This window comes from Toxotes jaculatrix, chromosome 11 (assembly GCF_017976425.1).
Source record: "Toxotes jaculatrix isolate fToxJac2 chromosome 11, fToxJac2.pri, whole genome shotgun sequence".
Classification (NCBI taxonomy): Eukaryota; Metazoa; Chordata; class Actinopteri; family Toxotidae; genus Toxotes; species Toxotes jaculatrix.
Window position 1 is genome coordinate 25,814,333 of NC_054404.1, and position 14,054 is coordinate 25,828,386.

The window sequence follows — 14,054 nt, forward strand, 5'->3', positions numbered from 1 at the left end:
CCAGCAACTCCTGAACAGCAAACCTTTGAAGAACTACAAAGGCAAAGTGGCCTGACAGCTCCTACAGAATGGGATTCTGCTGTAGAACTCTACGTCACCCTGAAGGGTATGGCCAACCTTTAGTTGGTTATAGAAGGCAAACTGAAGTACGGTAAACATAATGTACAATATAAAATAAACTGAAGTTACAGTATAAAATAAGAGTTTTTTGTGTTTTACTTAATGACATGCAATGTTACACGTGGAGCCTTCAGTTTGGCTCAAAACACACAAAAATATGTGTAAACAATCTTTATAAAACTGAATGAATGATGTTTTTTCCCCAAAGGTGCAATTATAAACAAGACATCCACTTTTTAACAAATCTAATGCTGCACATTTTTTGTACAACACAACAGACTAAAAAGTCATGGCTGCTTAGGCAAATCCAAAGCCAGGTGAATTCTTTATTCCAAAGCTCATGTTTTCCTTAAAAGTGTTGTAGCTGTCTAACAGAGGCAGCTTTAAGGTGTTGGCACATGTATTTGCCATGGGTAGTTTTGAAGTGGGAAGAAATTGCAGGCGGGGCTGAGGGTCCATGCCAGCAGGAGGCACACAGGGCAGCCCTGTGGCAAACATGAAGATCTCTTCCAGGGTGACGGTACTGTTATTTTCTAAAAGTACAAAACATTAGAATGAACTGACTGACAATTGTATCCACAACAACACTAGGACTTTTAATTATAAAGTTGGACAGCTTAACTAACAAACCTTCGCAATCAAGCAAGTAGTCTGCCCAGAAACTCCTGGTTTTGTCCTCCTGAGCCCTCCTGTTGCTTCCTATAGGGCTGAGTTCTGGTTGGAACAGATTTTCAATGGCTGTAACAGTTAAACTGTTACCTGAATTACAGAGGACAGGGGCCAGAACAGTAGGATGCTGCTGCAGGGCTGTTAAAAACTGCAAGCTGGTAAGTCCATCCTTGAATCTGAAACACAATAACAGATTGTTATCTGTACTTTAACCTACAGAGCATCGATGACTTCAATTCATTGTCCATTTTCATATCAATAATTGACTAATCAATTTTTTGTTAAACTAAATATTTTTGGCTAAAAAAAACTACCTTTCGATTGCACTGTGGTTCCTGTCGATTATGTACCATTTGAGGTACTCCTTCACAATGATGTGCTTTTCCTTCACTGATTTTACATATCTGAAGCACCCTGCAGTCTGCAACATGGTACTGTTCTGTACAATTAGAGCTTGAAGTGTCTCCAATGAGGATGCACTCTGGATCTAAAAAAGTAACATGTCCTTCATTCATTTTGAATACAAAGAATAATACATAAATAATAGCAATATCAGAAATAACTGCTCTCTTTAATAAATAGGATCTCATGACTAGTATCACTCCCTTCAGTCAATGACCCTCATACCTCTTGTAGAACTTTCCCTATTTCCTCATCTGTAATGTCTGCTACTGAAGAGCTGAAACTGGTCTGCCCTGAGATGTAGCTGACCAGATCCTTTGAGAGGAAATTTGGGCCAGGTCCGCCATGTACAATTGACACAGCAATCATCTTTCCTGCCAGTCTATACTCATCCTCTCTGATTGCTGCTCATAGAAGTGTAGAGTAATTAAGAATTAAAGCAGTTTCCATATTAAGAAAGCATTGCATTGCATTGTTGAAAGCAGTAATTCTACTTCTTAAACCTTCCGTATAAAATAGTACCTGTTGAATTGTAGACAATGTAGCGACTCTCTGCTGGTCCATCAAATATGGGTCGTTTTCGCAAGCTTTTCATCAAAAGTGATAAGAATTCTCTTTTGGGGCCACCTGTATCGAGGCCTTCCTCAAACCTTCCAGCATCATCAGAAAACTTCACCAGAAGATCCTTTGCTTCAGAGAACGTTCCCCTTTTGAATCCTCTCATGGCTCCATCCCAGAACTCAGAGCGGCAGATGTTAAATCTGCTGACAGTGTTGCGGTCAATCTGGAGTGCCAGGTTTGCAATTACTTCTGAAGCAGACTGCTGTTCCACCCTACCAAGGGATAGATTATAACCATATCAATGAATTAATTTGATACTAATAATATTAGGGATATTTTACCAGATAAACAAGAACAGTTGCATGTTGGTAACTTATTTCTTACTCTGCATCCTTTGGAGCATCATGACTGCCTGAATCACTGTCCGAGTTCTCTTCATCCTCTATTACAATGGGTGCATATAATTCTGTATATTTGCTAAGAAACACACACTATTTAATTTTCTATTTGCAAATACATCACTGAGATACTCGAAATTTGAGAGAGAACGCATAATACCTATAGTACGTAGTGTCCATTGCACATTGTGATGTTTCTGGGCCATGTTCCGTGTCTGAAAGTGAAACCTGTATAACAAGGGAATTAAGTGGTGAGTTGAAAGTGGGTCCTCATCCAAGCTTAAATAAAGTTTAAACTTAATATAGTGTTCCTACAGTTAAATTTGGGGGCTTAACTGACTGTTTTTTGTGCACTTTTACAATTTACATTTTCAATACATTTTCTTGTAAACAGTGCAAAGTTTTTCAGTGAAGATTTGATTTTTAGAGGTGGTGTCTCAAAGAATTTGTGACATCCAGTCTGCAACTTAAACACAATTGATGTGGAAACATAAAACATACACGAAGAATGGCGTAAATGAGTGATATTTTGTATATAGCAGCAAAATTAATTTAAATAAATTGAGGATAAATACATTTTAAATTGAAGTTAATTAGGGTTAAGTGATCACATATTACCAGTGCTGCTTCATCAGTATGTTTAGACTGACTACCATCTCTGGTACTGTTGAGGGTAGGTTCGAATACCAGAAAACACAAAACATGTGCATTTAGGAATTGATAGACAGAAACTACAGTGTCAGCAATCTCAGTGTCTCATTTGATGAGCATTGTGACCCAGTTAAGGGTCTCTAATCTGTACATGTGCCATAAATGTTACACTCACTACTGTATCAGCTGAATTAAATTCAGCAGCACTTCGGCTTGTTATGATCACCTCTGAATCAGATGAGTCTGTGCTGAATTCCTGACCTGTGAAGTACAAGATCAGACACAGGAAGATGCTAATCAGTTAGGTGATAATCAGTTTAGGAGAGCTTTTTGTTTGGTTATTACTTCCAAAATCACTCACAACTGAAATCTTCAGCCGTACAAATGTACACTGTGATCCTTTGGTATGCTTTCCCCAGTGCCTCCTTGTAGGCTTTGAGAGTGAAGGGTTTGTCTGTTCCTGGAATGTTAGCTATTTTTGTGCCATCAGGGTAAAGAAGAAAGTAAGGACCATCTTGCAACTTTTTGTTGAAGTCCTTCATTTTTTGTTCAGCAGCTTTACGCAGTTGCTCAGCATTTATCTCTGGGTGCACCATAAGTGGTAGTACCATTCCTCGCACAGTTTTCAGACCTCCATCTTTTATCTTCATAATGCCTACAGAAATCTACACAGGAAACATGTGACTAAACAGTAAGCTGTAAACAGGTTCACAGATACACATGGCAATTCATGACTGAAGGGATTGCTAACAGAATGACTGTCTTCCATCAGAAAAAATACGTTACCTTCACAGGCTTTTCATTTAAAGGTTCTTTTTTCCTTTTGAAACAGGATTGTCTCTCCTTTTCTTTTAAACTCCGGAAATGCCGGAGTGTGGCCAGTGCACATTTTCCTGTACTTCCTGAATCAAAGACATCAATATCAATATCAGTGTCAACTTAAGTTTAAATAAAAAAGATGAAAAATGATTGCTGATGCTTCTGAATAAGTAAACTTGAAAAATGTTACCTTCACTTGTGCTCGGCTTCTCAAGTTCAGTTAAGAACTGAATGTTTTTGCCACACAGACTGCAGAATGACGTTGCAGATTTAAGGTTGTAACAACACAAATTAAGTATCATTACAGTTACAGCACATGCAAAACTATTTAGGTCTCTGTCCAGTACTAACATATGGCTGAATGGCTGACTCAGTGACTAGGTAAGAAATTTCACTGTGACTCAGACAGTGTACCTGTTTTACTATTATTAATACAAATGTGAAAATGTGAGGGGCTTATTGTCTCACTTTATGTTAGTGTTAATTGTTTTCGGGACAGAACAATAAAATATATTCTCTTCTTAAGTAGAAGTATTCAAATCAGCTAAAAAAAAAAACAAAAACAAATAACAAGTATTATACTGTGGTTATAATACTACACAGGAAAAAGAACATAGCAGTCCTATGTGATACTGTCTATATCTACATTTAATTTTCCCTGTTTGTGAAACTTCGACAGTACAGTGCTTTCGCTACTCCTCTCCATACTTTTGTTAGCTAACGCTAACTTTGCTACGACGTTGCAACGACGTTAGCGTCATAATAAATCAGATGTCACAGTTCATAAATATTAAAACGGGTATTAGCATCGATCATTTGTAACAATCACATAACCACAGCAATAATTATAATCTTTTGAATTACGTTTCACTTACTTAGCAAAACAGAACTCCTCCTAGCTGCATCCCAGCGTAGTCTTGTAGTCCCATCTGGCTTACTTCCGTTTTGAGGCTAACTTCCGTTGTCATATATTTCCGTTGTGGGTTAATGTATTTGTGTTGTGGCTTTTGTATTTGTGTTGTGGCTTAATGTATTTGTGTTGCGGCTTTTGTATTTGTGTTGTGGCTTAATGTATTTGTGTTGCGGCTTTTGTATTTGTGTTGTGGCTTTTGTATTTGTGTTGTGGCTTAATGTATTTGTGTTGTGGCTTTTGTATTTGTGTTGTGGCTTTTGTATTTGTGTTGTGGCTTAATGTATTTGTGTTGCGGCTTTTGTATTTGTGTTGTGGCTTTTGTATTTGTGTTGTGGCTTAATGTATTTGTGTTGCGGCTTTTGTATTTGTGCGGCCTCTCTCGGCCACCGTAGCCAAGCGACTGTAGAGCAGAGCATCACTTTCTGGTTCAGATCCAGTTTAAAGTGTGTTGGTCTCTGTCACTGGGTCTTTACTCCACAGAGAGAACTGGATCTCATCATTAATGGAAACAATCCTAAATATCCTGGCAGAGAGAGAAGTGAGTCTCCATCTTCTCTTTCCACTTCACTTATTCTCCTTTACAGGAGTTCACTCTGCTGTGAACAGAGACACCAGCTGCAGTGTCTGTTCATAGAAGAGTTAAAGGAGGAAGAAAGATGATCCACAGCCAGTCAACACAGAATAATGGGATCTTTGTAGGGACTGTTGGTGTCAGTGTTCAACCATCTGGAACAACAACAACAAATCAGAAAAAAAAAACATCCTCTGAGGTGATGGATCATCAGTTCAAAGCTGCAATTAGGAATAAATGTCACAATAAAAACAAATGTGTACAGTGATTGGTGAGATCTGAAAAGACCAAATGAATATCACTGTACTGTCAACCTGTCCAGAAGTTTTCTCTCACAAAAAAGAAAGATGAGAGTTGAGTGGTGGTTTATTTTCATTCAATTCAATTCAATTTTATTTATATAGCCCCTTCCACAACCAAAATTGTCTCAAAGTGCTTTACAGAGACCCAGAGCCTGACCCCAGACCAAGCACTTAAGGCGACAGTGGCAAGGAAAACTCCCTTTTAACAGGAAGAAACCTTGAGCAGAACCTGGCTCATATGGGGGACCCTCCTGCTGGTGGCCAGGCTGGGTGAAAGGAGGAAAAGGAGGAAGATAGGACAGCTGGGAATGGAGAAGAGGAGGAGAAGGACATGCAGCATAATACAGACAATAGACAATGTTAGAGGGTCTAGATTACAGGTAGTGAACACTTAGTGGATAATGTGTGCTCAGCAGATTACAGTAATGATAGGAAACAGAGCACAGAGGCAAAAAGCTTTCATGACTGGTAATTATTTACATGACAGTCTGCATAGAATATTAATACAATATTTATCTGTAGCAGAATGGAACATTAAACATGCTAGAAATTGATCAAACAATAAACAGCAGCAGGTGGGTGGAGCCAGGACCATAGAACATGCAGCTCCGGAGCCAGAGGTACCTGCAGTAAGGTACAGAGAAAGAGAGACCAGAGAGAAACAAACACAGGACTACGGGACAGAGAGGACACAAAGTTAATGACATGGAATAAAGGCTAATAAATTTGAGAGTGGGTCTGAGGAGAGAAAGAGAAAGAAGAAGAAGTGTGCAGTAGATCATGGGATGTCCCCAAGCAGCCTAGGCCTATAGCAGCATAACTAAGGGATGGTTCAGTTGCCTGAGCCAGCCCTACTAAGGGCTATATCCTTAACTGTAACAGTGTCTATAGAGATAATTGTGACTAACTAGAAGTTTAGTCATAATAAGTAGGACTGTAACTACAACTAATTATAAGCTTTTACCTTTTTACCAACACTGAACATTATTCACAACCTCACTGACAAGAAAAACACTATATACTGACATTGATACAATTGACAGTTTTATTGCTTCATGATGCATCTGCGTCACTGATCTGATGTATTTCTCTGTGAGTCACATTGTACTATAATCTGTGCAGATGTTACAACTAACATTCAGTATCTTCATCCACAGAAACTCCTCCACTGGCTCACAGAAGACACAGACACAAAAAGGTGAAGCTCCCATTTACCTGGACACTGAGACACTGATTCACTTCCTCTCCTCAGAGCTGCTGAACTGTACATGGTGTTTAAATCAACTGTCAAACAGCTTTATTTAGCAAACAAATCAGAGCCATAGTGGAGCCGTCTGTAGCAGTTAGTCTGAAGAGTCCTACAGCTCAGCAGCCTGAGGAGCTCAGAGGGAAGAAAGAGAGGCAGAGGAGGAGTTCAGCTGCTTGCTGAAGATGCTTTGACTCCTCTAGTAGTTTATAATGGGGTCAAAGGTCATTCTGGAGGGCAGTGACCCTTCAATATGAGACTCAAAAAACCATAGTCCATTTGTTAAATCATCAGACAGATGAAAAAAGGCTCCAGCTTTGCTGCTGTCAGGTGGTGAAATGCTTCAATGTAACTCAGCCTTCCCACAAAATTGGTTTCACTTTGCAGAGAGATTCTTATTAAACCAATGTTAAAAAAATCAACACATAACATTGACACCAGCAGCCCTTTGATAAACAGCTATTATGTCCAATGGAGCCTCCATATTCAATCTGTTCTTCACCAGAAAGAAAATAATTCTGATCATGGTATAATTCTTCATCATTCTTTCATCATCTTTTGTCCCAGCAACATAGGTGCAAAGTAGATGTCATTCATTTACCATTCTGCTCTCAGGTGTATAACCACAGATGGTTATTATACAAACAATCAGTTGGCCTCATTCATTGATCCTCTCTGAGGGAGCTACTGCTTTGTTTTTCCTCCACACACCCTCCACAGTGTATTCCTCTCAAATCAGGAAATGTAAACTGTGTAACTAAGAAGCAGCTGTGAGCGAGGTTACCAGTCCACTGTACATGATGACAATAAAAAAAGAAATAACACTACTGAATGAACTTATTTCTTCAATATGACAGATGATGCTTGAAAAATATACAGTTGTAGGAAGCAAAGGAAACGAGAGAAGCTTTTACAAAAACAAGGTTCATGCTGCATTTTCACTTTGCACTCATCAAACACACATTCACAGATGACTACATGAATACATGACTTTATGTGTGCACGGGTCTAGTGTTTTTTTTTTTTTTGTATTCTTTGACAGAGGCACAGGTACTGACATAGGTCTGAGATGCTAAGAGAGAGAGAGGTTAGGGCGAGGGAATGCATGATGCCAGAGAGTGTCCTCACAAAGATATAAGTACCAGTATGTGTGTGTGTGTGTGTGAGTGTGTTTGTCCTTTGATGCCTTTGATGTATCAACATTCTACAGTCTGATGTCACAGGCTGCAGTAAGTGGACACACAGCCAGAGACAAGTTCAGAAGTCAAACAGGAGCAGAAACAGTTGGACTGGACAGGACTTGCTCATGATTTAGGAAGAAAGAACCTCTCAGATATTTCTGCACAATTATTGACAAGGAGCTACTGCTGTTACAAGGACAAGAGGAAACTACAGGAAAGTCCAGATCACCTCCAAGGTTTTCAGTAAGTCAGTACATGTTAGTTTTTTTTAATACTGATTATGACTGTGAGATATTCTCATGGTTTCTCAGCTTCTTAACTTTGTTTTGGTGTGATGCGCTGTAGTTTGTGTTAAAGGAAAGGATTTCTAGGAAGTCTGTACTGTCTGCAACAAGATCCTTTCTAAAGAAATTCGAATGGAAATGATGGAGCATAAAATCCACAGCCCCTGTCCTGTGGAAAAGTTGACTTCCAGAGTTGAAAAGAAGCAAACATGAGGCTTCAACAGTCTGAGTACATCAAGTTTCTATCTTCCAGGTATTTTTAGTCCAAAATTCCCCTCTTTGTGTTTCTACACCTAATGTTTCCTTGCAAATCTGTGGTGGAGCGATGGAAACACAGAGAGGAAATTCTGCACTAAAAGACAAACATTTGAAGATACACACTTTATTTTGTTTAACAATGCTGATGAATTTTGGAATTACTATTTGCACAGAAATGGGACTGTGGATTTTGTGGCCTATCATTTCCACAGAAATTGTTTAAAGAAGGGATCTCCTGGCAGCCAGTATGGACAGCAGGAAGAATTAGATCAAACACCAGTGCTTTGAATGTGGAAATGGGAATGTGAGTATATCTTTAAGTGATTTGGGTTTTTTATGCCTTTATTATGGACAGCTGAGAGATGACAGGAAATCAGGTGGAGGCAGAGGCATCAATGTTTCCAGTGGAAACTGAATTAGGGATGTTGTGGTAGATGTTCAGAAGCTTAAGGTTGTTACAGAGGTGCCCTGAAAAGTAGCATATTATGGGCTTTTTCCATTAGCACATAAGCTGTGATGGCATGCATTTCCATTACAGCCTCACAGGAGTTAGCAGGGTAGCTGTGCCACATTGCACTGTGTTGGTCCTGCTTGGTAGCAGAGCTGACCATTGCCAACCTATGACATTCTCCTCCCTTTAGCTGTGTCTGCAGTTGCTACACTCCTGTGTGTCTATGCTGTAGACTAGAAAGAATGCTCTGTTCTTATTTCTCTCTGTTTTCAGCTCTCAAGACTTTTGCAGCTTCTACCTGAACCTCTGTGATCTGGGGTTTACTTTCACTCCTCTGTTTTTTATTTTTATTTATTTATTTAGTTTATTTAACAGGGACAATGCATAGCTCTCAGCCATGCCAGAGTTAGCTACCAGCTAATTTTCATCTGTAGTCCCTGAGCAGGAACAATAAACACTGAGTATTAAGACAAAACACTACAGTCCAAGATAAGTAAATACATACATAAATAAGAATACAACAAATATAAGAATACTGTCACTGAAACAGCCTTCTCAAACAACAACAGGACAACAAACAATAACAATCAGACAGCAACAATAACAGTTTCACACAGCAATAAAATCACAATGGTAAAATTACAAATCAGTGGATTATGAACCAATAGGATTTATGGTTGATGAGTGCATGATTGGGTTGATTTAAGCCATGATTTTATCTTAGATTTAAAACCAGTGAGGGTGCTTATCTCTCTGATCTCGCTTGGTACTGAGTTCCAATAATTAGTGGCTTTGACAGAAAAAGCTGATCTGCCAAACTCAGTACGTCTGTGCTGTACTACACAGTGAGCTCTGCTGGTCGTCCTGGTTGTTCTTCTATTGTCTGGGCGCAGTGATATGAACTCCTTTAATGGAGGAGCAGCCAGATCATGTACTATTTTGTACAGTAAACTAACATTGGCAAGGAATACAAAATTATCAAAGGTCAGAAGTTTATGCTTTTGGACAATATTACAATGATGATAACTTGATGGCTTTTTGTCTAATACCTTAAGAGTTTGCTTATAAAGTGTTTGCAATTGAGTGAGTGTTGTTTTTCCAGATTGTGACCAGCTTGTGATACAGTATGCAATATGTGAGAAAATCATTGAGTGCATATATAGTTTGGCGGCATCTAAGGGAAGCTGAGTTTGGATGTGTCTAAAGTTTCTTAAGTTAAATTTAACAGTGTTACACACTTGCTTTATGTGTTTCTTGAAGGACAGCTGTGAATCAACAGTAATCCCCAAATATTTAAAATGTGAAACACTCTGGATCTTTTCCCCATTTACAAGGATATCTGGCTGGTTTCCATTTTTTCTTATGTAAAAGTACATACATGCAGTTTTACTGATGTTTAGTGTCAGGCAGGACCTTGAAAGCCAGGTGGAAATTTTGGCCATCGCTGCTGTTAATTTGGCTGCTACTTCATATCTGTCTCTTCCATATGCCAGGATGACCGTGTCATCCGCGTACATTTGTGTTTCGACTTCAGGACATGCAAGTGGTAGGTCGTTAACATATAGACTAAATAATAAAGGGCCTAAAATTGAGCCTTGTGGAACACCAACAGAGCAGTCAATGAATGATGACATCTTATTCCCAACTCCGGTGCATTGTTTTCTCATAGTGAGATAGGATTCCATCCATTTCATTACATCATCAGAAAAGTTGAAATTTGACAGTTTTGAAAGAAGAATATTATGGTTTACTGTATCAAATGCTTTTTTCAAGTCAAAAAAACAGCTCCCACAGCACTCCCACTGTCTAGTTTTGATTTAATTTTTTCAATAAAATAACAGGTTTTTTCTAAAGCCAAATTGCATGGGATGTAAAAGGGCTTGTCCAGAATTTAGAAAGACAGTTAGTTGTTCAGTTATCGCTTTTTCTGCAATCTTTGATACCACAGGCAAAATACTGATGGGTCTATAGTTGGCTACATCAGTTAGTTCACCTGCCTTAAAGATGGGAACCACAACTGCGGCCTTCCATGCAGCTGGAAAAATGGACTGTTTTATAGACAGATTAACTAGATGTGTAATGGGGGTGCTGAGGGAGTGAATATAGGTTTTTAGAAATGTTGAGTCCCATATTAACGTATCTTTTGCCTTTGAGGACTTTAAAGTGCTTAAGATCTTACAAACCTTACTTTCAGGAACTTCAGTTATCTTAAAAATTGGTTTAGTAAAATTTGGTGCTGCTAAGTCTTTCATTCTTGGACCAAATGTGTCCGATAAATTTTGCACTGACGCAATAAAATAAGTATTAAATGTAGAGGCAATTTCATTAGGATCATTAGTTAAATTCCCCTGGATTCTCAGTTCATGTCCCTTTCCCTGGTTTGGCTTGCTGTCTCTCTTTGTTAGTTTATTGATGTTCCTCCATATCAGTTTACTATTTCCTTTTCCTTCTTTAATAATATTCATAAAGAAATTTGCCTTTGCTTTCCTTAATTCATTCCCCACTTTATTGCGGAGGTTTGTAAAAGTGCGTCTATCATTAAGTGATTTAGACTTCAGTGCTACTTTCAAGGCAAAATCACGTTTTTTCATCAAGTTCCACAAGTGGTCATTAAACCAGGGTAGATTACTCTTACGCTGTCCATTTTTAAAGGTTTTTATGTATTTTTCTTTAATCCTGTTTACTGTACCTATAAAGGACTCACAAGAGGCCTCTATATCATCTATGAGTAAAACATCTCTCCAATCAGTTTGACTTAGTTCTTCCTTAAATGCATTCATGTCTTGTTTCCTCATTCCACAGGAGTGTTTAATTGTCTCTTGTTGGTAAATAAACCTATTTTTTGTTAATTTTCTTGCAATGAGAGTCATATTGTGATCTGACAAGCCAGTGAGAAGATTATAAGATTTAATAATTCTCCCGGTTTATTACTAAAGATGAGATCAATTTGTGTTTTGGAGACATTTGTTATTCTTGTGGGACTATCTATTAGTTGAGTCAGTTCAAATTGATTTGTAAGTGCTTTTAGCCTCTTTCTAGTTGATTTTTCAGCCCAGTTTAAATTAAAATCACCAAGAACTATACATGCTTTCTTTAAATCAAAGTTTTTGAGCAGGTTCTTAAAATGCTCATAAAACGTGACGTCAGATGACGGTGGTCTATACACGCCTATCACATTGAATGTCATCTGCTGGGACAGGGTGATAGTGATAGCAATACATTCAATTTCATTTACGCATGTTAGATCGATTTGTTCGCATCTAATGTCATCTCTCATGTACATAAGCAGCCCGCCGCCTCTTCCTTTGTTTCTGTCTTTTCTGAAGACATTGTAGCCAGGCATTGTGTAAGAAGCTACAGGCGATGATTTGGTTAGCCATGTCTCAGACAGGCAGAGGAAGTCCAAATTTGAGCCGCTAAACAGTTTTTCAAGTTGTTCAGTTTTCGCCCCCACGCTACGAATGTTCAGGTGACCTCCAAGGAGACCTTTCGGTTTTGCGCGTGGGTCCCAAATGATTTTGGAGTGCTGAACAGTTTGGAAGAGACCAATATTGAAGTGTTTTGTGATAGCCGGGTTTACGTGTGAATGTACCTGTTAACCCATACTACCTTGATTGGCGAGCGTCCTGGCTGGAGGCAGCAGATCTTGTACAGAGACAGGTCCCGGATTTGGCTGCACGTCGCCAGCAAGGAGAAGTGTAGTCAGCAGGTAAGCGAGCAGCTTTCTATATACGCGTGAAGCTTTAACTCTGGTAGTGTTGTTGATTTGTTCACCTGGAGCTGTTGCTCGCCCGTCTCGTAGTATTGTGGTGTAGAGAGTTAGTTGGCTCCATTCATTGTGTGTGACAGGTTGTATCGGTGGTAGTATAGGATCTCGTGAGATCATCAGCTGATTGATCCCATAGCCACGGACCGAGAACATCAGCAGCACTACAATGTAGATAAAGAGCGTCGATTGCTGTATAAAGTCCTCAATCCTCGGTCCATGCTTGGCTTTTCTAGTGTGAGTGAGACCATATTTCTCAGCCGGATTTACCAGTATAGATGACAATAGAGATGAAAGTTTGGTGAGCACGTCTGGGGCTCCTGCCAGACCGCCAGCCGGCTCCGCCATCTTTTAGTTTTTACAGTGTACCAAATCCCTGCTCAGCTTCCCTACTCTCACCCCTACCCTCAGCACTCAGATTCTGGTCCCTACCTCTGCTTCACAAAAACTCTGCGGCTCATGTCCCTTGAGTGACTCTTTTTTTGGATTCTTTGTTTCGTGGTTTATTTGTTTGGATTCATCATTTGTTCTGCTCCAGAGAGTTCTTCCTAGTGTTTCTGCTTCTAGGGTGTGTTTTTTGTTTTGTGGTGTTCCTGCCAGTCATAATGGTCTGCTCATCTACTTGCAAACCTGCTGTTCTCTTATTAAAATATCTTCACTTTACTGTCCTGAAGTCAGGATTTGGGTCCAACCTAACTGAGCCATTACAGACATGTGACTGTGATCCCAGTCAGATTCTGATTCTGATCATGAAAAGAGAAGTAGTTGTAACTCAAATATGCAGAGTCTAATCTACTCCAAAGTTAATAGGATGTGATGGTCAGTGGACTCAAATTAAACATTAAGATATGACAAGTACAGAGACAAGTTCTTTGTCTGATGTACTTAAAAGGTAATTTGTAACCTCAGAGTTATTTTTGATCAAGACTTGTCCTTTAACTCACTCATCAAAGAAACTTCAAGGACTGCTGCCTTTTTTCACCTCCTTAATATGACAACAATCAGAAACATCCTGTCTCAGAATGATGCAGAAAAACTGCTCCATGCTTTTGTTACTTCTTGTCTGGACTATTGCAATTCTATTATTATCTATTATTATCTAAAGACTCTCCAGCTGATTCTAAATTTTACAGTGTGAGTACTGACAGGAACAAGGAAAAGAGTGTCAGTGTGGTGTGTTCAGAGTTGTAGTTACTGACAGTGACCACTGGAGGGCAGTGATCATGGTAGTTTCTCTGTGAACAGTCCAGTTCCATCCACATTAATGTGAAGCCTGAATGTTTGTGTTGAAGACATCACTGTTGAAATGGAGAATTTAGTTCTATTGGAGCTCAGCTGAACTGATCAATAATCAATAATAATGAAAACATCAAACAGCAGCAGAGTGTGTGTGTGTGTTCACACTGGGAGTCATGAGGAGGTTTCATGTCTTAATAACACTTCAGCATGTGAACTTCAGTCA

At 39.1% G+C, this 14,054-nt stretch overlaps 1 protein-coding gene across 1 annotated transcript; it reads right to left on the minus strand.

Moving 5' to 3' along the window:
• Positions 1-254: 254 nt before the first annotated feature.
• Positions 255-3,659, minus strand: LOC121189292 (G2/M phase-specific E3 ubiquitin-protein ligase-like). The gene is made up of 11 exons (XM_041049246.1): positions 3,588-3,659; positions 3,163-3,466; positions 2,977-3,062; positions 2,769-2,837; positions 2,311-2,378; positions 2,137-2,229; positions 1,714-2,024; positions 1,414-1,595; positions 1,104-1,276; positions 751-965; positions 255-653 (listed from the first exon to the last, which is right to left on the minus strand). Exons 2-11 carry the CDS (start codon positions 3,449-3,451, stop codon positions 418-420), a joined length of 1,722 nt encoding a protein of 573 aa, XP_040905180.1. The 5' UTR covers positions 3,452-3,466; positions 3,588-3,659; the 3' UTR covers positions 255-417.
• Positions 3,660-14,054: the final 10,395 nt, after the last annotated feature.